Raw genomic sequence first — 23,551 nt, forward strand, 5'->3', positions numbered from 1 at the left:
GGTACACTCCTTCTATCTGGGATGGTCGTCCTCTTCCACCGAGCGCGCAGCTTCGGGAGGGACGCACATGGAGCGGTGAGGGAGGAAGGGGACACCCGCCTAGCCAGCCAGATCAGCCGAATCAACCCTGGCGATCAATGGGGTGACAGATAATGGGGTGTCGCAGCCAGATCGCCCTCACAAGCTGTAATGCTTTAAGGTAAGGATTTGCTGAACAAAGAATTTAAAAGGGAATACAAGAAGGGGAGGTATGAGGAGGTCAGAGAAATATGTTACTGAAAAGATTGCATTTTGAACTATATGTTTTTTTTAATTCTTTTGTTTGTTTTTTGTTTGTATAAAAAATTGAAAATCTCAATAAATATCTTTTTTTAAAAAGTGCTTGGACATGGAACTTTAAAGGCTAAAAAGCACAGGGCAAATGGAAAAAGGATAAGCCCAGCGCTTTTTTTCTGGGGGGACGCAAGGGGACGCATATCCCTAAACATTTTGTGAATCTCTGTACCTTTTGTCCATTTACTGTATTTATTTTTCCCGATTTGAACTATAAAATGGTGAATGAGAGTACCCCTAAACAGGTTTTTAAGGGGGGGGAGCACTGGATAAGCCCTGGTAACAGATTCCCAGGGTTTCAGTGAGGGGTCTTTCCCAGTCCTCTAAGCATCACGTCTGAAAACAGGCTCTCTTGCGTGTAACTAAAAAGAATGGAAGATCCTGGAAAGCCACTTCAGCAGAAATAACCTATACTTAAAGCAGGCAGAAATGGGGTCAGGCAAAGGACGGAGGTTTCAATCCATCTGAGTTATTGTTTCTGCAGTTCCCAGAGCACTGAAGATCAAGTTCGATGTTGGGGTAATGAGGAATGACACCTATAATCATGTCTCTCAGGCTGGGCCAGGCCCCAAATGCACAGATCCCCCGCAGAACGTTTGATGGGCTGCCCCTTTCCAAACCAAACTCTCAATTTCCACCCAGACCTGCCTCCCACTTCTTTGCATCAAGGCTATAATATGCACAGCTCCTCCGGTGCCAGGGACAAAACCCGCAGAGGCTACTCAGCTAATTCCTCACTTAGAGAGAGCACCAGCGGTGCAGATAATGTTTTAAAAATAAAAGTGGTCCGGATCCTTTTGCAGGGCTTCGTATGAGAGGTGCTTCCAGAGTGTCACTGTTTTCGCATGAGATTCAATCTCATACCAGCAAATTCAAGCTGTGCAGTCAAAGTTTGTTTTGGCATTCTTGCGCAACGAAGCTGCTCCCGCCCCGCCCCTCCCAAAATCACCTTGGACATTTTGCAAGAACTAACATGAGGGGAGGTGAACTGGGAAGTGCATGATAACAATTGCTTGATGCAACCTCACCTAAGCTCCCCACGGATCAGTCAGGATGATTGCTTAATAAACAGGTCACATGGAAGTGACTTTAGGCTGGAGATGGGTGGCAATCAAAGGTGCTTTGAACACTGGCAGAGGAGCGGGGTCGGGGGGAGCGTACTGCCCCTGGCACCATTGAGGAAGGGGGTCCCATCGCGCCCGCCCCCTGGGACATGTGCCGCACACATCCCACCACACTGGGTGCCACGCTCCTGCAGGCAGCGTCCCACGCTCCCAGGACACATGCCACGCCCCCAGGGTGCACACCACGCCCCCATGGGCAGCATGCCATGCCCCCTGAAATGCGCCTCAGCCACGCCCCTGCCTGCTCTCCACCCCCGGTGCCAGAGCATGCAGCTTCACCACTGGCTTTGAAAGAGGCATTGGCACACATGGCACATGTGCTCATCCCTCTCTTGCCTCTGGTAAACTGGTTGTGCAGATTACAAACAGCATGGGAAAATGTAGGAGTGTGTGGCTCAGCTCTAATTTGAGTAAACCATGGTTTGCTGCACTCAGAGCCTAAGAGTAAACTATGGTTTGCTGCCAAAGGGAAGCAGAAGCTTCTAATCTCCCTCCTTCTTGGGTGGGAGAAGGGGAGGAGAGTGGATGCAAGCCCTTGTGTGAATGCAAGCCATTGAATTTTCCTCCAGCAGGTTATGAAAAAGGAAAATATATATATATGTCTCCACTCCTATAACAATTCTTTATAAAGCATCTAAAATAGCTAGATGCTGCACACACACAAAAAAGAACAACACAGCCCACGCCTGCAGGCTTGGGACCTAGATGCAGAGGGAAAGAAAATACTAAGAAAAGGAAGGATAAGATATGCCTTAAAGGAGCACAACACAGAGAGAAAGGTCCAGAATTTCAGCCCAAATTCCTCCTCAAGGCAGCTTACAGTACAAAATAGAAAATGCAAAATGTCCAAAAGCAATTATACAAAGGAGGGAATTTAAAAAAGGTGGCAAAGAATATGCCCATAGCAAGGAGATGAGGATGAATAACAGATCTCATAAGAATCCAAAAACCTGACAGAATAGAAAATACCATGATTTGCTCTAAAACCTAGGGGCCACTCTTGAAGAGGCCATGTTCCATTTTCACAACCCTTCTCTACCACATAGCATTAAACCATCAGCTGTAAACAGTAACCAACAGAGAAACTGCCAAAACCATGTCCAGCCAACTCAACAGGGCAATACTATTTCCAGTCTGCCATAAAATGACACTGAGCTCCTTCAGAAGGAAGGAAAGGATATAAATTCAATAAATAAAATAATAGTCAAGGCTGGGTATAATTTGTGACTCCATGAAAGCATCATCCAAAATATCATACTCAGAGAATGTCATCATTCTTTTTAATAAATTCAAGTTTCTAGATCTCAAGAGCTGTATTACTTTGAAAGTGAGCTTGAGGCAGAGTGGCTGGGTGAGTACAGGGTGGAAGCACAGGGCGTCTCACAAAACAACAAAACAAGCACCCGCCGTACATTTTAGCCCTACACGTAACTAATAGAGGAACAACAACTGTTAAACACAAATGTCTCACATTGGCATAGTTTACGCAAGTCCCGAAATTCTGCTGTGCTTGATACCGAACGTGTCATACAGAGTTACAGACATCATAGCAAAGAAGCAAGTTAAAGGATTCATCGCTCCTTACCAGTTTGTGTCTGAAATGGATGGTAATGAGAGGTGAACCGGACAAATTGTGGGACAACGTCGGCGGGGGTTCCACTTTCAGGGAGATAAGGTAGCTGCTTGCAAAAATCATGCAGTCCTTGCAGGCAGCAGCTTCAGGAATTCTGAAAAAGAAAGAAGAAACAAGTCAAATCCGTGTCCAGGGCAGCTGTTTACCAGCTCCATCTGGTACGCAGGCTGAGACCCTATCTGCCTGCGGACTGCCTCGCCAGAGTGGTGCATGCTCTGGTTATCTCCCGCTTGGACTACTGCAATGCGCTCTACGTGGGGCTACCTTTGAAGGTGACCCGGAAACTACAACTAATCCAGAACGCTGCAGTCAGACTGGTGACTGGGAGCGGCCGCCGAGACCACATAACACCGGTCTTGAAAGACCTACATTGGCTCCCAGTACGTTTCCGAGCACAATTCAAAGTATTGGTGCTGACCTTTAAAGCCCTAAACGGCCTCGGCCCAGTATACCTGAAGGAGCATCTCCACCCCCATCATTCTGCCCGGACACTGAGGTCCAGCTCCGAGGGCCTTCTGGCGGTTCCCTCGCTGCAAGAAGCCAAGTTACAGGGAACCAGGCAGACGGCCTTCTCGGTAGTGGAGCCCTCCCTGTGGAACGCCCTCCCACCAGATGTCAAAGAGAACAACAACTACCAGACTTTTAGAAGACATTTGAAGGCAGCCCTGCTTAGGGAGGCTTTTAATGTTTGGTGTATTACAGTATTTTAATATTTTCTTGGAAGCCGCCCAGAGTGGCTGGGAAAGCCCAGCCAGATGGGCGGGGTATAAATTTGTTGTTGTTTAGTCGTTTAGTCGTGTCCGACTCTTCGTGACCCCATGGACCAGAGCACGCCAGGCACCTCTGTCCTCCACTACCTCCCGCAGTTTAGTCAAAATGGGCGGGGTATAAATAATAAATTATTATTATTATTATTATTATTATTATTATTATTATTATTATTATTATTATTATGTTTGTAGTTGGTTGTGTATTTTGATGTCTAATCTGCCCCATCCTGAGAACTTAAGCAGGTACCACTGCCTTTTAAAAATAACAAAAAACAGCAGCAACACTTAGCCTCTCTGAAACAGAGGTGGACAAACTGTGTACCTAGTGCTGCTTTTGACTTTTTGTCTGATTTCAAAAGCCCTTGGCAATTTGTCAGTTCAGACCCCTGCCAAGAGCAGCTCACTGTTTGGAGATGGAAATGGGAGCAGTGAGAGAAGTGCTTTCTTTCTGGGGGACGCAGGGGTACGCATACCCCTAAACATTTTGTAAATCTAAGTCAACTAGACCTAATGGTCAGGGCTACCTTTACAGTGGTACCTCTGGTTAAGAACTTAATTCATTCTGGAGGTCCGTTCTTAACCTGAAACTGCTCTTAACCTGAAGCACCACTTTAGCTAATGGGGCCTCCCGCTGCTGCCACTGCGCAATTTCTGTTTTCATCCTGAAGCAAAGTTCCTAACCTGAGGTACTACTTCTGGGTTAGCAGAGTCTGTAACCTGAAGCGTATGTAACCCAAAGTGTTTGTAACCCGAGGTACCACTGTACCTATTTCAATATGAGTAGGAAAATGAGAGTAACCCTAAACATTTTTTTAGGAAAAAAGCACTGGGCGGGGGGGGGAGAGAAAGGGTCTCCTGCCCCCTGAAGATGGACAGATCTGTCAATTTTAATAAATTATTATTATTATTATTATTATTATTATTATTATTATTATTTATACCCCGCCCATCTGGCTGGGTTTCCCCAGCCACTCTAGGCAGCTTCCAACAAAATATTAAAATACAATAGTCTGTTAAACATTAAAAGCTTCCCTAAGCAGGTCTGCCTTCAGATGCCTTTTAGTTTCTCTCACTTTCATTTCTCCACATTTCCACAAGACTTTACTTTATTTGTTAGTTTAGTTTGTTTATTTATTAGATTTACATACCGCCCTTCATCAAAAGATCTCAGGGCAGTTCACAAGATGAAAACACAAATAAATAGTTAAAACATAAATGACAAGTCCTCAGAAAAATTCACCAGCATTTTGGTGTGGATTTCTCCCAACAGACACATTTTTATATGCAATTTAAAATAATATGCATATTTTGCAGTGCAATTTTGCAAAGCTTTATATTTTTGCATGTCCCCCCCCCCAATATGTGCACTTTTATGCACCTTTCACTCCAGTATATGGATTTCTGCACACAATTCTTGGCTGAAGGACGGCATTGCAAAATTCAGAGAAGTGTGAATTTCAGAAGATGGCTGAGTTTCGGTTCACATTTTGTTTCAGAAAATACAAATCAAGGTTGTTTGCCTTGAAATGCAAACTGAATCAAATTTCTCCTCCATCCCTCCATCCCACCCATCTGCTCCCTGGTGACATGCAGCCCCCCAACAAATTACCAGGAGTGTAGCCCTCAGCAAAAACAAACAGGTTGCATGCTACTGCCCTACAACGTACAAAACAATAATTCATAGCCCTTCTGGAAACATATTTAAGACTTGGACGCTGATGGCACGCGGATAGGCTCCTTAAACCCTGCTGACTTCAGTGAGATTTATGCAGCCTAATTGTACATTTATTTCTAAAATTTAAAACCCAGCAGACTCACTAATCCAATAGGATCAAAGGCTAACTTTGCTGGTGAAAGATCTGTGTCACGTGACTTGTGGCATTGCCCAGTGCTGTCTCCAGAGCGATGGAGCACGGCAGCCTCTGCTCAATTAATATGTTGCAACCTTCCCCGGGACCTAAGTGAGGATGGTGGTGAGGATGAGGATGTATAATAATAATAATAATAATAATAATAATAATAATAATAATAATAATATTTGTACCCCACCCATCTGGCTGGGTTTCCCCAGCCACTCTGGGCGACTTCCAACAAAGATTAAAAATACATTAAAATGTCACACATTAAAAACATCCCTGAACAGAGCTGCCTTAAGATGTCTTCTGAATGTCAGGTAGTTGTTTATCGCTTTGACATCTGCTGGAAGGGTGTTCCACAGGGGGGTGCCACTACCGAGAAGGCCCTCTGCCTGGTTCCCTGTAGCTTTGCTTCTCGCAGTGAGGGAACCACCAGAAGGCTCTCGGCGCTGGACCTCAGTGTCCGGGCAGAACGATGGGGGTGGAGACGCTCCTTCAGGTACACTGGACTGAGGCCATTTAGGGCTTTAAAGGTCAACACCAACACTTTGAATTGTGCTTGGAAACGTACTGGGAGCCAATGTAGGTCTTTCAAGACCAGTGTTATGTTGTCTCGGGGGCTGCCCCCAGGCACCAGTCTAGCTGCCACATTCTGGATTAGTTGTAGTTTCCGGATCACCTTCAAAGGTAGCCCCAGGTAGAGTGCATTGCAGTAGTCCAAGCAGACTGTTCCACCAACCTCAGCCTGCCCTCAGCCTGCCTGTCTTCTTACATACAATCACAGCCTGACAGCTCCCTCCTCCTCCATATCAGTGTTGCCCTTGAATTCTTGTACAAGAGCTTGGAAGACAACATTAGGCTTAGTTGGCTGTGCCTCTCATTGGCTGTGTAATGTGTGAACGGCCCCTGCAGGCTGTGTTCAGTGCAACCTGAGGGGAGATTTCAGGAAAGGCAGCCTGAACTATCCTCTTAGCGGAGAGGTAGGGTGTTGCAAATGAGGGTCCTGACTGTTTGTTTGGGGAGGGGGTTTTTTTAAGACATAATAGTTGGGCTTTTATGCTAGCCAGATCCTTTTTTATGATCCAAACTTGTTGCCTTCAGGTGCTCCCCATGTCCAAGTTCCAGAAGAGCCAGTGTGGTGTAGAGGTTAGAAGAGGCATAGGCAAACTCAGTCCTCCAGATGTTTTGGGACTACAACTCCCATCATCCCCAGCTAACAGGACCAGTGGTCACAGATGATGGGGGTTGTAGTCCTAAAACATCTGGAGGGCCAAGTTTGCCTATGCCTAGGTTAAAGCGAGGGGGCGTTCCCCAAGCTTTGGAAACTTTTTTGAAATTGTAAAAGAGTGTTGTGGACACAAAAACAACATGGCTTCCATAGGGTAGCCACAAAATGGCTGCTATGGTCGCCTGTCTGGATAGAATAGTAACTTGCCTTAAAAACTGGGGAGAAAGCGGAGTTGGGATCTCCATCTCCAAATGAAAATCTGACTCATGTGTGTGAGGTGGTGGAAGTGGTGATGATCCAGTATAGAGAGTAGAGATGAGGCCCATGTAGAGCTGAGTTGAAATTTCCACTCAGTCATGGATCTCACTTTCAGTCTTACCCAGGGATAGCCAACATGGCAGCCTCTGGATGTTGTTGGACTACAACTCCCATCAGCCACAGTCCTCATGAGATGCTGGGAGTTGTGGTCCACGAGCAGCTGGAGGTTTGTTGAAAGGAGATAACTGTAGAGAGAGCAGAGCCATTGACACCACTTTGCATAGTTTAGGATTTTTTAAAGAAGAAGAAGAACCAAGATAAACAATCACCCCTCATTTCCTTTACTGCATTTCATAAGCTTCTTTCTCAATGCCTTTCTGTCAACACAGACAATTATATTTCCTGATGGGCCCACCTTAGATGACTGAAGATAAATCTCCATGAAGTGAAGGGTACAAAGGGAAAACTTCCCACACCGACAGCCTGGGCTCTCCGTTCAGAGGCCAATATTTTGCAAATTATTATTTGGGCATGTTATTTATAGCCCTGTTATGAAAGAGGCCCATCTTGTCCAGAAAGTGTTTGCTTCTCAAAGATAGCATAATTCAAACCAGGGTTCCGAGGGAAGCCAAGCTGGCTCAACCTCTCATTAGAAAACCTGCCAGAAAAGATATTTTCCTAGCTTGAGGGAATTTCAACGAGTGATGTTTAAATAATTGTGTTGTTTTCACTTTCTCTCTTTCTTTTCTTTTAAGGGGGCTAAATTTTGCAGTTGCAGGTGAATTTTCGCTATCATAATTTGATTTCTCTACATTTCCTGCTGAATGACTGAAACACAGAAAAATGTTTTCATTGGAGAGTGGTTTTTAAATTTGTGATGACTCAATTTAACATGAAACCCTCTTTTTTGATACTGGTTGCAAATATGGATCCACTATTCGTTGGCATCCATCTGTCTCAGGAGACAATGGAGGAGTGTGCCTATAGACTCACTGAAACTAATGAACATGGTTAACTAATAGACATGATTTCAGTATGCTTACTCTGAGCAGAATTTAGCTGGATGCAAGCCCAAGTGAGGAGCCATGCATGTCTGAATACAGACTTTGATTCCTGCCTGTATCCTTCTCCTGGTCAACAGCTGAATATGCCTACTGATTCCCCTGAAAGGTGCTTGAAGAGATACACAAATATTATGTGCTGAACCTGTGGCAGCCTCTCACACATGCAAGACAGCGCTGGATGCTGCAAGCATCAAGTAGTGGCTGAAGATGTGTGAGCCAGTCTGCAGTCAAAAGCCTCTAACCTATGGTTCGGCGATTTTATTTCATTATTTATTTAGTTATTTATTTATTTATTTATTTATTTATTTATTTATTTAAAATTGAATTTATATACCACCCTATTATAAGTTTGTACCAGTCACTTTTATCCATCTTTTGGATTCACTGTTAAAATGCAGTATAAAATGCAGAGAGGACAAAAGAAGCACACTGAAACTGAGAAAAGTATCTAAGGGTGTTAGCATGTACAAGCATTTTTTTTTTTTTTTACATATCATTACTAGCAGTTCGAAAGCACGTCAAAGTGCAAGTAGATAAATAGGTACCACTCCGGCGGGAAGGTAAACGGCATTTCCGTGCACTGCTCTGGTTCACCAGAAGCGGCTTAGTCATGCTGGCCACATGACCCGGAAGCTATACACCGGCTCCCTCGGCCAGTAAAGCGAGATGAGCGCCACAACCCTAGAGTCGTCCGCGACTGGACCTAATGGTCAGGGGTCCCTTTACCTTTAAGGGTGCATAGGATTGCAGCCCTAAAGACTTAAATCGGGGTAGCCAGCTTGGTGCCTTCCAGATGTTGATGGACTACAACTCCCATAATCCTATTGGCTTATGCCAGAGGGGGCTGATAGTTGTGGTCCACAGCATATGGAGGACACTGCCTTGGCTAACCCTGAGTGGAAAGGAAGGACCTTTAAAAGAAAATGAGATTGTAAAAATGCTCATTAGGGGCATATTAATAGGCAGTATAAACACACACAAAAAATTGTGCATCAGTGCAAGCAAGGAGAAAGATGACTGATGATTTGCAAGCATTCCTCAGCTAGCTGGACTTTGATTCACCAAGCGATGGGGGAAGTAAGGCCAAGCTAGCATTCCTGGAATTACTATTTTCTCCAAAGAACTGAGGTGCCATCCAGATTTTAAGAGATGGGATTTGCTTAAGTATACAACCAGTAAGGAAGTCAGAGAATTCCAAAGGAAACAGAAATGGGAGCAGAAATTGCTGATTTTTGCTCATTCATCCCATGTCCGGAACAGAGATCAACCCATAAAATAATCTGGATTTGCCGCTCATGGTGTTTTCAGTCTGCAAACAATACACAACAACACAATATTGATGATATACTATTTGCAGATTTGCAAGGCATTTCCTTCGCAATGAAGTGACTGGTGTGAAAGAACTTGATGATAATGTAGTTAATTGCATTACCAATCACATAACGTTTCACCATAGTGGACAGCAAGACGAAGGCTGTTGTTTTTTCTCGGAAGCCAAATATTGGCTGAATGGAAACGGTGCTGCGTGTGGTGAATACAGGGCAAAATGGAGATCAGCACCTTTTTACATCCCTAATGAGAAATAGTTGTGTGTGTGGAGCCTCTGGTCTCCCACGCCTTTTCTCTGTCTGTGGGAAGTAAAACATTCCAGCCCCATTTGCCAGAACAAATTATCGAGATAATACATCTTATACAGCTAATGGCCCATAAATTATGGCCTCTTGGGATTTGGTATCACAGTAAGAAATATTGCACTTCCCTGAGGATGATTGCTTCACACAACCCAGTTAGCCACCCAAGTGAAGAGTATGGTAACTTCTCTACAGGCTCCTGAGCTATAAGTGCCCCATCCTCTGCCTCCATCCGCCAGAACCTCTGCTGATGTCTTAATTATCTTGCTGCTAACATTTGCTTCCACTTTGTCCCAAAATAGGGATAGTACCTCTGGCAGGTAGTTTGTCCACCTTTGGTCCCCACCCTGCACTGAGCTCTCACCTGTGGCTCAGGTAAAGGGAAAGGGACCCCTGACCATTAGGTCCAGTTGTGGCCAACTCTGGGGTTGCGGCGCTCATCTTGCTTTATTGGCCAAGGGAGCCGGCGTACAGCTTCTGGGTCATGTGGCCAGCATGACTAAGCCGCTTCTGGCAAACCAGAGCAGCGCACGGAAACGCCGTTTACCTTCCCGCCGGAGCGGTACCTATTTATCTACTTGCACTTTGATGTGCTTTTGAACTGCTAGGTTGGCAGGAGCAGGGACCGAGCAACGGGAGCTCACCCCATCGCGGGGATTCAAACCACTGACCTTCTGATCAGCAAGCCCTAGGCTCTGTGGTTTAACCCACAGCGCCACCCGCGTCCCCCTGTGGCTCAGAGAAGCAGCCAAGACCACCAGAATGCCTATATTACACAAATCCAATTGGGAAAAAACCACATAAATGTAATAGGCCATATAGTAACAATTGCAAAGTTATTTACTAGAAACTACTTCTCAAAAATTAGATATTAGAAAGCAGCTTTTCAGTTGATCACCAAGTCCAGTATGTACAAAGTACAAATCCTATTTTGTCAGCACCGTAGTACATTCTTTTCTAATTTCTTCACCTTCTCTTGTACTACGGCACTGACAAAATAGGATTTGCATTTTGTACATACTGGACTTGGTGAGCAACTGAAAAGCCTCCGCTGCCTGGGAGGGGGTATCTTTGGAACAAGAAAAAGCTAAGGAGTTAAGTTCTACACAAATCCTGAGTGGAGACGGTTGGATGGTGCCTTGTACATCTTCTGGCAACTCCTGCAGTCATGTTGGTGCCAAAGGCATTGCTTTGCTTTCCTTTGGATCACATCAGTGTGATAGGTCTTGTCGCCTGGGCAGCCCAGGACCTCCATACACACTGCCCAGGCTTATCCTCTAGGAAGATCACTTCGGTGCTGATAACACAGCAGTTTGACTTCACCCCCAAAGGTGCTCTCCAATGTCTCTTGAGACAGACAGATGCCAACCAGATCCAAAACTTACTTGCCGCTGAAAGTCACTCATACTCCCAGGAAGTGTTATCTGGGCCCATTTAAGAAGATCAGCATGATCATGTGATAAAGCTTTTTCCTGGAGCACAACTCTTTTCAAAGCTGCAAGTGGAGGTTGCATATTTGACTGATCCCCTTGTGGAAAAAGCTCTATGTACTTATATGTTGTTGTTGTTGTTTAGTCATTTAGTCGTGTCCGACTCTTCGTGACCCCATGGACCAGAGCACGCCAGGCACTCCTGTCTTCCACTGCCTCCCGCAGCTTGGTCAAACTCATGCTGGTAGCTTCAAGAACACCATCCAACCATCTCATCCTCTGTTGTCCCCTTCTCCTTGTGCCCTCCATCTTTCCCAACATCAGGGTCTTTTCCAGGGAGTCTTCTCTTCTCATGAGGTGGCCAAAGTATTGGAGCCTCAGCTTCACAATCTGTCCTTCCAGTGAGCACTCAGGGCTGATTTCCTTAAGAATGGATACGTTTGATCTTCTTGCAGTCCATGGGACTCTCAAGAGTCTCCTCCAGCACCATAATTCAAAAGCATCAATTCTTCGGCACTCAGCCTTCTTTATGGTCCAGCTCTCACTTCCCATCACTACTGGGAAAACCATAGCTTTTACTATACGGACCTTTGTTGGCAAGGTGATGTCTCTGCTTTTTAAGATGTTGTCTAGGTTTGCCATTGCCTTTCTCCCAAGGAGCAGGCGTCTTTTAATTTCGTGACTGCTGTCACCATCTGCAGTGATCATGGAGCCCAAGAAAGTAAAATCTCTTACTGCCTCCATTTCTTCCCCTTCTATTTGCCAGGAGGTGATAGGACCAGTGGCCATGATCTTCGTTTTTTTGATGTTGAGCTTCAGACCATATTTTGCGCTCTCCTCTTTCACCCTCAATAAAAGGTTCTTTAATTCCTCCTCACTTTCTGCCATCAAGGTTGTGTCATCTGCATATCTGAGGTTATTGATATTGCTTCCGGCTATCTTAATTCCGGCTTCGGATTCATCCAGCCTAGCCTTTTGCATGATGAATTCTGCATATACGTTAAATAAGCAGGGAGACAATATACAGCCTTGTCGTACTCCTTTCCCAATTTTGAACCAATCAGTTGTTCCATATCCAGTTCTAACTGTAGCTTCTTGTCCCACATAGAGATTTCTTAGGAGACAGATGAGGTGATCAGGCACTCCCATTTCTTTAAGAACTTGCCATAGTTTGCTGTGGTCGACACAGTCAAAGGCTTTTGCATAGTCAATGAAGCAGAAGTAGATGTCTTTCTGGAACTCTCTAGCTTTCTCCATAATCCAGCACATGTTTGCAATTTGGTCTCTGGTTCCTCTGCCTCTTCTAAATCCAGCTTGCACTTCTGGGAGTTCTCGGTCCACATACTGCTTGAGCCTTCCTTGTAGAATTTTAAGCATAACCTTGCTAGCGTGTGAAATGAGTGCAATTGTGCGGTAGTTGGAGCATTCTTTGGCACTGCCCTTCTTTGGGATTGGGATGTAGACTGATCTTCTCCAATCCTCTGGCCACTGCTGAGTTTTCCAAACTTGCTGGCATATTGAGTGTAGCACCTTAACAGCATCATCTTTTACAATTTTAAATAGTTCAGCTGGAATACCATCACTTCCACTGGCCTTGTTATTTGCAGTGCTTTCTAAGGCCCATTTGACTTCACTCTCCAGGATGTCTGGCTCAAGGTCAGCAACCACACTACCTGGGGTGTACGAGACATCCATATCTTTCTGGTATAATTCCTCTGTGTATTCTTGCCACCTCTTCTTGATGTCTTCTGCTTCTGTTAGGTCCTTACCACTTTTGTCCTTTATTATGGTAATCTTTGCACAAAATGTTCCTTTCATATTTCCTATTTTCTTGAACAGATCTCTGGTTCTTCCCATTCTGTTGTTTTCCTCTATTTCTTTGCATTGCTCGTTTAAGAAGGCCTTCTTGTCTCTCCTTGCTATTCTTTGGAAATCTGCATTCAATTTCCTGTATATTTCACTATCTCCCTCGCATTTTGCTTGCCTTCTCTCCCCCACTATTTGTAAGGCCTCCTTGGACAGCCACTTTGCTTTCTTGCATTTCTTTTTCATTGGGGTGGTTTTAGTTGCTGCCTCCTGTATAATGTTGCGAGCCTCCACCCATAGTTCTTCAGGCACTCTGTCCAGCAAATCTAAATCCTTAAACCTGTTCCTCACTTCCACTGTGTATTCATAAGGGATTTGGTTTAGATTGTATCTTACCGGCCCAGAGGTTTTTCCTACTTTCTTCAGTTTAAGCTTGAATTTTGCTATAAGAAGCTGATGATCTGAGCCACAGTCAGCTCCAGGTCTTGTTTTTGCTGACTGTATAGAGCTTCTCCATCTTTGACTGCAGAGAATATAATCAATCTGATTTCGATGTTGCCCATCTGGTGATGTCCATGTGTAGAGTCGTCTCTTGTGTTGTTGGAAAAGCGTGTTTGTGATGACCAGCTTGTTCTCTTGACAGAACTCTATTAGCCTTTGCCCTGCTTCGTTTTGATCTCCAAGGCCAAACTTGCCAGTTGTTCCTTTTATCTCTTGATTCCCTACTTTAGCATTCCAATCCCCTATAATGAGAAGAACATCCTTCTTTGGTGTCACTTCTATAAGGTGTTGTAAGTCTTCATAGAATTGGTCAATTTCAGTTTCTTCAGCACCAGTAGTTGGTGCATAAACTTGGATTACTGTGATGTTAAAAGGTCTGCCTTGGATTCGTATCGAGATCATTCTATCATTTTTGAGATTGCATCCCAGTACAGCTTTCGCCAGTCTTTTGTTGACTATGAGGGCCACTCCATTTCTTTTACGGGTTTCTTGCCCACAGTAGTAGATATGATAGTCATCCGAACTGAATTCGCTTATAAGAACTGAATGTACTTATATAGGAAGGCAGAAAACTGCACAACAGCAGGCCAGCCTACCCATCTAGACTAGTGCTGTCTACTCTAACTGGCAGCAACTCGTTAGAGCCTGTGGCAGGTCCCTCCCATCACCTGCCATTTTCTCCTTGATAATGAGGGGTATTTCCAGACTGTCAGTTTTGAATTGTACTTGGAAACGTACTGCTCTGCCTCTGAGCTAGGTCCCTTCCCCACCCAACCTTGCTATGGTATGAGGGAAAGGGGGTTGGGGCTGCCACTCCCGGCATCCATTTCTTTCAGCAGTAATTACCTGAGTTAATGCATTTAGACTATGCTTATATATATATAATTGTCTTGAATTGGCTTGGGAAATTCTCAGGTCAGAGCTGGGCTGTCTTTTTGAATGGTATATTGCTCTTAGTTCCCTTTGTTTTAATCTATGGAACATGTCACTGGTGCAATGCAGAAAGTAAATGGATCCGAGTGCTTTATCTGCTTTAGTGGTGTAAAAATTAGCCAAGTGCGTATGGGAAAGGTGGAGGAGGTGGAAGAATGCTATACTTCACTGGCGATGTTAGTATTAGTCTGTCATGCTGTTTGAAGTGCGAACAAGGTGTGATCTTTACAAAAGGAGAAGTGAACATTAAACTTGCGGTAGAGGGAGGTGATGGCAATACATATGATTTATCTAGGCAAGGGTCCAAAGAGCTACTGGGCATACCCAGTGGGAATTATCTGAGTTTGTTTGCATTTGTTAGATACTTCAGAAAACAAATTATCTAGGCATTGCACAAAATCCACTTGAATCACGATACAATTCTGCTTGTAGGTGATCCACAGTCAGCCTTAAAAGTCCAACCCAGCACAAGACCCAGACACAAATAGGTTGCACAGGAAAACACAATGCAGATCACATGAGCTGAAAGCAACCAGCAAATGCATGCACTGAAATTTCCAGTCATGTTACAATCCAACGTAGTGTGAAACCCAGGACTCAGCTACACTCAATTATATAACTGTGTTATAAACATGCGACACCACATGGCGCTGTAGTTTGTTCCTTTACCAGTGTGGTTTTCCATTATGAGCTTTATAACACGTTTTCCTGTAACGTTTCTTTTAATGTGTCTAGATCCAGCAGAAGATGAGTCACCCTCTGCAAAGCCAGATGAGAACCAAAACCAGCCATCTTTCGAAATCCGCACGAATTTTACAATTTAGCCAAGTAAGGCCTACAAAAACAAGCAATGTGTACAAAAACATGCATATGCTAGGCTCACATTTTAGCGAAAACAACCTACAAATCATACATTATATTAGGGGAAACTGCTTTGCACAAATTTGTATTTCAAGAGAAATTTGCACTAAAATGCTGGTGAATTCTCATGAGGACTTTTCCGAAAAAAATAATAATCTCAAACTGATATGGAAATATGCCAGGATAAATGAAAACCAAGATTGACAGACACACCCATTCCTACCAGGGTCCAACTTGTAATATTAGTACTATTCGTTATGCACAATCAACTTGCCTTCTTTTTTTTTTAATAAGGAACTTACTTTGTTTCTGTTGGTCTGATACTTCCAAAGAACTGGTGCATGGTATGGTAGAGAAGTCCCACAATGGTTATCCAAGCTGTAGAGAGAGGGAAAGGGACAGGATGTTTATTACATGCCAGTGTTGCAGCTTGAGCAAAAAGTGGAGGGTGGGAAAGCCAATTTAAAGCCACATTGTAAATTGGCAACGTCATCTCTTCCATCCTTCCCCACTTCTACTTTTATGGGGATTCCAACCATTCACTTAAAGGAAGGAGGAACACTCCTTCTCACCTCCCGACACACACATACAGTTTTAGAAAAGGAATATCAACACAGGACAGTGTAGACTTCTCACCACCTTCATAATGTAATGAAGCTAAACAGCTAAATTACCGTATTTTTTGCTCTATAAGACGCACCAGACCACAAGACGCACCTAGTTTTTGGAGGAGGAAAACAAGAAAAAAAAAATTCTGAATCTCAGAAGCCAGAACAACAAGAAGGATCGCTGCGCAGCAAAAGCAGCAATCCCTCTTGCTGTTCTGGCTTCTGGGATAGCTGCGCAGCCTGCATTCGCTCCATAAGACGCACACACATTTCCCCTTACTTTTTAGGAGGGAAAAGGTGAGTCTTATAGAGCAAAAAATACGGTATATAAATATTGTCTCTAGTAAAACCTCCTTCAAATGGCTTCGAACTCAAAGGCAAAATGAGTGGCTAAGCATTTTGTGGAAAGGATTCATGTGAATACTAGAAATTCAGGTTTGCCCGATTGAAGTGCTCTGGGATGTGTGCCCAACCAAGCTCTACTTATAGTAGACCCATTCAGATGGATGGACTTAAGTTGATCAGTTCCATTAATTTCACAGGAACTACTCTGAGTATGATTAACTTTGGGGTTGGAAGCAACTTCAGGATCACAGAATTGTAGAGTTGGAAGAGACCTCAAGGGTCATCTAGTCCAACCCTCTTCTAGGCCAGAATCTCAATTAGATCATACATGACAGATGGCCATCCAACTTCTGCTTTAAAAGGAAGGAGAATCCACTACCTTCTGAATGAAGTCTGTTCCACTGTCAAACAGCTTATACCATTCTTCTTAATATTTAGTTGGAATCACCTTTAATTTAATTTGAAGCCATTGGTTTGGGCCCTGCCCTGTGGAGCAGCAGAAACAAGCATGCTCCATCTTCCGGGTGACAGCCTTTTACATACAGTGGTACCTTGTTTTATGAACAGGGCTGTCTTAAGCATATGCAGCGCTGGGGTGCAAAGATCTGCCTGGCTCCTCCCCCCATTGCCCAGTCCCAGGCAGGCAGGAGGGCAGAGCCAGCCGGCTGCCTCAGCGTCTTGCTGGCTCGGTCGCCCCCAAAGTCACACGCAGAGCCACCTGCAGCAGAAGTCTCAGTGCTCCGGCCAATGGGCTGGCTCTTCCCCAGACTCAACTCTCAGGCCCCAGTCTCTTGGCCTGGCGCCCCTGAGAGCCCAGCACCCAGGTGCCCCGCACCCCTAGCGCCTATGAGTAAGACGGCCCTGTTTATGAACTTAATCCATTCCAGAAATCTGTTCTTAAACCAAAGCGTTTGTAAACCAAGGCGTGCTTTCCCATAGCAGTGGGGGACTCAATTTACAAATGGAACACACTCAACAGGAAGTGGAACATGTTCTGCTTCCAAGGCAAAGGTCACAAACCAAAACACCTACTTCCAGGTTTGCAGCGTTCTTAATCCAAGTTGTTCATAAACTAAGCTGTTCTTAAACCAAGGTACCACTGTATTTGAAGATGGCTATCAGATCTTCTCTCTATTTCCTCTTTACCAGGCTAAACTTCCTCAACCGATCCTCTTAAGGCTTGGTTTCCAGACCCTTGATCACTTTGGTCACCCTCCTCTGCATATCTTCCAGACCATCCAGATCCTTCTTAAACTGTAGTACCCAGAACTGGACACAGTATTTCAGGTGAGGTCTGACCAAGACAGAATGGAGTGATGCTATTACATTCCTTGATCCAGGTTTACATCCCTTAATATGGACCTCCTATCATCCTACTGCAACAAATGCATTTTTATTTAAAACAAAAAACAGACTTTTTGCAAGTAGGAAAGCAACAGGGAAATGCACCAAAGTGTATGCAAAGAATGAATAATTAAGGTGAAGGTGTATAAACAGTGTGCAAGCAAATCAGAATGAATGCTCATTGTCATATAACCTCCCTGCAAATGAATCAAAACGAATGCTGAATAGAGACTGAATAGAGTCTAACCTCTACATAAGTGTTGTGCAATCAAATCAAGACAAACGCTTTGTAAACAGGTCATCTGGAGAACCACAATGCAAAGAGCAATTCAAACAATCCTTCATAAATAGATTTTAAAATGCACATCCTACCCTGCAAAGTTGCATCTGTTTTATACAAGCCACTTCTAAGCCATGACTTCGCATCCACCCCCCAAAAAAAATCCTCGGAAATATGATTAGGTGACGGTCTCTAATCTATCCCACAGAACTGTGGTTCCTAGAATTCCATGGAGAGAAAGAACAGCTGCGCAACTAGTTTAAACAACCAAGAGTCCCATGGTTTCTTATTAAGACTTATTGTGGCTCAATAAATCTATCTTTAAGGTACTCCCAAACTTCTTTTTGCTGCTTCGTTTCTGCGGCAAGGAACCAACACGATTTGACTGTGCAGTGCAGATGTGACTGCTAACAATGAACAGCCTTAGCTGCATGTGATTCAGATGAAATAATGTGAAGTTGTAGGAAATATGCTGAAGCTCAGACATTGCTGGCTAAAGACTAGATGGCAACACCTAGATTAGATGAGTGACAAAAGAGGAGCATAGGATTTTGATGTTGTAAAGGTGGTTACTAGAAAAGATCATGGGTGACGGGCGAGCTGTTCATGTCCTGAATCAACATATGAACTGGAAGAAGGCTGCAATGACTAGCCTTACCTCTGATATTTCACAAACTAAGTCCACACATGCAACAAAAACATCTGCAGACAGGGAGCCGATTGCACAGAATTCTAGACCATATGGAAGTTTTTGAGCATACAGCTGTACACACAAAGGCTCCCCCTTTCCCTGCACACATTCACTCTGTATTGCATAGCCTTGATTGCTGTAACATGCTTTAGGTGGGGCTGCCCTTGTATCTGGTCTGGAAGCTGCAGAATGCAGCATCTGGACTTCCAGTGTGGTGCAGTGGTTAAGAGTGATAGACTCGTAATCTGGTGAACCAGGTTCGATTCCCCGCTCCTCCACATGCAGCTGCTGGGTGACCTTGTGCTAGTCACACTTCTCTGAAGTCTCTCAGCCTCACTCACCTCACAGAGTGTTTGTTGTGGGGGAGGAAGGGAAAGGAGATTGTTGGCCACTTTGAGACTCCTTAGGGTAGTGATAAGGGATGCGGGTGGCGCTGTGGGTTAAACCACAGAGCCTAGGACTTGCCGATCAGAAGGTCGGCAGTTTGAATCCCTGCGATGGGGTGAGCTCCCATTGCTTGGTCCCTGCTCCTGCCAACCTAGCAGTTCAAAAGCACGTCAAAGTGCAAGTAGATAAATAGGTACTACTCCGGTGGGAAGGTAAACGGCGTTTCCGTGCGCTGCTCTGGTTTCGCCAGAAGCGGCTTAGTCATGCTGGCCACATGACCCGGAAGCTGTACGCTGGCTCCCTTGGCCAATAAAGCGAGATGAGCGCCGCAACCCCAGAGTCGGCCACAACTGGACTTAATGGTCCGAGGTCCCTTTACCTTTTCCTAGGGTAATGATAAGGCGGGGTCTCAAATCCAAACTCTTCTTCTTCTTCTCACAGGAATGGATTGCTGTCCCCATGCAACTCTGCTGCTGAAAGAGCTGCTTCCATCACCAATTTGCTACTAGGTCAGGTTCAGGTCTTTGTGTTAAATTCGCAAAGCCCTCAACAACTTGGACCTTGATCGCCAAGGTCTTCTGATGGGGCACTGTTTGTAGTTCCTCATGCAGCTGACATTCAGTCAGAGTTTACCAAGTGTGGCAAGTCCTGGCTTTGCTTGGAAGGAGTCGTCTCTGATCGCTTTCAGATTTCTTCGGGAAAATGCATTGCTCAGGATGCACTCCTTTTGAACCTGGGATTCTCCGCCCAACAGCTTTTGCAGATGTGTTTGATGCCTTTATTGTTTTCACCGCAGCACTGTACTTTTTAATATTACGCATAATGCCTTGCAATATTTTTATATGAAAGTGTGGTTTATAGATCTTTAAATAAATAAATAGTTGGATGTCAGAGAGTGAAGCCACTTGGAATGTGCAACGTTATGGGTTGCACGTTGATAGAATATGTTGCCGATCGACCTGAGTAGGGTTATGGGGTGTTGGTGCTCCTTTCTAGAGTATTGGGACAGAAATCATAAAATACAACTGGGTGCTTCAGCGACATGTTGCTTGGGATCCTTAAACTCGCGGCACTTGTAAATGTAAGACAAGAAGTCTTGAACTTAACGTAATTTATAGCAGTGGGTAACATTCTGGTTCTGGGTTTTGGTTTTTGTCTCTGCCTTATCCTTATGGCATTTGATCTCCAGATTCATAAATGGGTGTTTGGGTTGTGTTTGGTATACTTTTGCTTCCTTTCTGGGTTTTGCATCTGGTATTTATGGAAATTGTGTGCAAATTTCTGGCCTCTAAAAGCTTTTTTTTAAAAAAAAGAAATGAACACTATTCTGTGTTCTTTGAATTACTCTCTTCGGAGTACTTTCCCCTTTATGACCAACATGTGGAAGCCCTTTGAATCCGGCAGGAACTAGAGAGGAGAGTCAAGATGCCTTTATTGTTTTTGGCTCAAGGATTAACCGAAGTTTGGCTTGATGTTCTTGCCTCCCTCCTAAATACCTATCTGCATCTCAGTATTCTTGCCTGCATCTCTCACCTCCAACTTAGCAAGTGCAGAGAAACCTGATTAAGGCTGCAGTTTTATTGCATGCACTGTGTGTGTGTGTGTGTGTGTGTGTGTGTGTGTGTGTGTGGTTGGTGTTCATGACCTCTGTGACTGCCACAAGGCCCTGCATTGTTATAGCATTACAAACCTTTTTGGCCACGGTTGCTAGGTGACCGTTCCAGCAGAGCAAAGAACCTACTTTAAAATTTAGCAGGTGAGGCATGGGTCAGGTAATTTTCAGTCTGATTGGCTAGAGGTTCCAGCCAATTGGATAGTGAATGGCCCGTTGGGTATCATTTGTCAGTGAGAATAGAATCATAGAATTGTAGAGTAGGAAGGGAACCCAAAGGTCATCTAGTCCGACCCCCTGCAATGCAGGAATCTCATCTAGCTCATACAGGACAGATGGCCATCCAACTGATGCTTTAAAAATCTCCAATGAAGGAGAGTCCATCACCTCTTGAGACAGTCTGTTCCACTGTCAAACAGCTCTTACTGTTAGCAAGTTCTTCCTGATGTTTAGTCAGAATCTCCTTCCCCATAACTTGAATCCACTGGTTTCCATCCTACCCTCCAGAGCAGGAGAAAACAAGCTTCCTCCATGTGACAGCCTTTAGATATTTGAAGATGGCCTTCGTGTCTCCTCTTCTCCAGGCTAAACATACCTAGCTCCCTCAGCCGTTCCTCATAAGGCTTGCATTCCAGACCCTTTATCATCTTGGTTGCCCTCCTCTGCACACATTCCAGCTTGTCAATATCTTTATTACATTGTGGCACCCAGGACTGGACACAATACCCCAGGTGGGGTCTGACCAAGGCAGAATACAGCAGTACTAATACTTCCCTTGATCGGGACACTATACTTCTGGTGATGCAGCCTAGATGTTCAGCTTGTGGTAAGACCCCTAGATCCTTTTCACACATACTACTGGCAACCCAGGTGTCCTCCTTTTACATCTGTGCAGCTGTTTCTTCCTGCCTAAATTTAGAACCTTACATTTGTCCCTATTGAAATTCATTTTGTTAGTAGGAGAGTTAAGAGTTGGTTGGCGGGAGGAAATAAATTGGCTGGGGTGGAGAATTAGACTGAGTTGAGGGGAAAGCTGCTTAGAGGATCACATCAACTGTGACAGTGACAGTGACTATCAACTGCCAACAGTCACTTTTGAAGCCCCCTGTACATGTGTCAGTTTCCCCTTAGGTAAATAAAATCCCCTTAATAAAGCCTGTTTAAGTTTATCCTGCCTCCAGTGGTGGTAACTCTCTCATGCACAAACTTTACTACATTGGCTCACAGTCTGTTTCTGAGCACAATTCAAAGTCTTGGTGCTGACCTTTAAAGCCCTAAATGGCCTTGGCCCTTTATACCTGAAGAAGTGTCTCCACCCCCCATCATTCAGCCCAGACACTGAGGTCCAGCTCTGAGGACCTTCAGGCAATTCCCTCGCTGCAAGGAGTGAAGTTACAGGGAGTCAGGCAGAGGGCCTTCTTGGTAGTGGCACCCGCCCTGTGGAATGCCCTCCCATCAGATGTCAAGAAAATAAACAACTACCTGACTTTAAGAAGACATCTGAAGAAATTGATTGATTGATTGTATTTCTATGCCTCTTTTCTTTCAAATGAATCTCAAAGTGGCTTACAACCAATAAATAACCATAACATAATAAAACATAATAGCATATTGTGGGTACGCCATACATCGTATAAAATAATTAACAAATTATCAATAAAACAGTTGTAATTTATAAAAAAAAACTTAACAAAACAGCAACTAAAAAATAAGCTAAACCTCACAATTACTGCAAGTCATGTGATTAACAGATCAATGCAGCATTTAGAATCTATAAAACAATATTAAAAACATTATCAAAATAGCAACTAAAAATATAAACTAAGCACTAAGTTCCTTCACACAATCTCTTCATTTTTATTTCCTCTTCCCTTCCTGTGCTTTTACCCTTTTGTATCGTGTTCTTCTAAGATTGTACGCCTGTAGGCAGGGACTGTCTTTGTATGTAAGCTGCTCAGAGAGCCTTTTGGGTTGAAGAGCGGAGTGCAAATACTCCAATAAACAGATAAATAAAATTACTTAAAAGTTTTGAAGCATTCTGAGGGAATGGATGGCAACAAAAAGTTTAAAGAAATGCAGGCATGGGCACTTGCAGTGCAGACTGGGGAGGCTGAGGAAGCAGGAATTCCTGACACACACCTACCTAGGAGTCAGCCCAAGAGAACACAGTGGGGCTTTTATTCCAAGTAAAAATGCATATGGAACAACTAATTGGTTCAAAATTGGGAAAGGAGTACGGCAAGGCTGTATATTGTCTCCCTGCTTATTTAACTTATATGCAGAATTCATCATGCGAAAGGCTGGGCTGGATGAATCCCAAGCCGGAATTAAGATTTCCAGAAGAAATATCAACAACCTCAGATATGCAGATGACACAACATTGATGGCAGAAAGTGAGGAGGAATTAAAGAACCTTTTAATGAGGGTGAAAGAGGAGAGCACAAAATATGGTCTGAAGCTCAACATCAAAAAAACGAAGATCATGGCCACTGGTCCCATCACCTCCTGGCAAATAGAAGGGGAAGAAATGGAGGCAGTGAGAGATTTTACTTTCTTGGGCTCCATGATCACTGCAGATGGTGACAGCAGCCACGAAATTAAAGGACACCTGCTTCTTGGGAGAAAAGCAATGACAAACCTAGACAGCATCTTAAAAAGCAGAGACATCACCTTGCCAACAAAGGTCCGTATAGTTAAAGCTATGGTTTTCCCAGTAGTGATGTACGGAAGTGAGAGCTGGACCATAAAGAAGGCTGATCGCCGAAGAATTGATGCTTTTGAATTATGGTGCTGGAGGAGACTCTTGAGAGTCCCATGGACTGCAAGAAGATCAAACGTATCTATTCTTCAGGAAAT

The 23,551-nt window shown here is 44.2% G+C and overlaps 1 protein-coding gene across 2 annotated transcripts in view; it reads right to left on the minus strand.

Annotated features, from left to right (window-relative positions):
* The window catches only part of ADGRD1 (adhesion G protein-coupled receptor D1), a 286,097-nt gene that overhangs the window by 212,309 nt on the left and 50,237 nt on the right, over positions 1–23,551 (minus strand). For both annotated transcript variants that reach the window (XM_053368984.1, XM_053368983.1), the window contains 2 exons: positions 15,731–15,806; positions 3,043–3,184 (listed from right to left, as the gene is read on the minus strand). In XM_053368984.1, the coding sequence (XP_053224959.1) occupies positions 3,043–3,184; positions 15,731–15,806 (218 nt within the window). The remainder of the gene's footprint in view (positions 1–3,042; positions 3,185–15,730; positions 15,807–23,551) is intronic.

The sequence above is a fragment of the Podarcis raffonei genome, chromosome 16 (assembly GCF_027172205.1).
Source record: "Podarcis raffonei isolate rPodRaf1 chromosome 16, rPodRaf1.pri, whole genome shotgun sequence".
Lineage (NCBI taxonomy): Eukaryota > Metazoa > Chordata > Lepidosauria > Squamata > Lacertidae > Podarcis > Podarcis raffonei.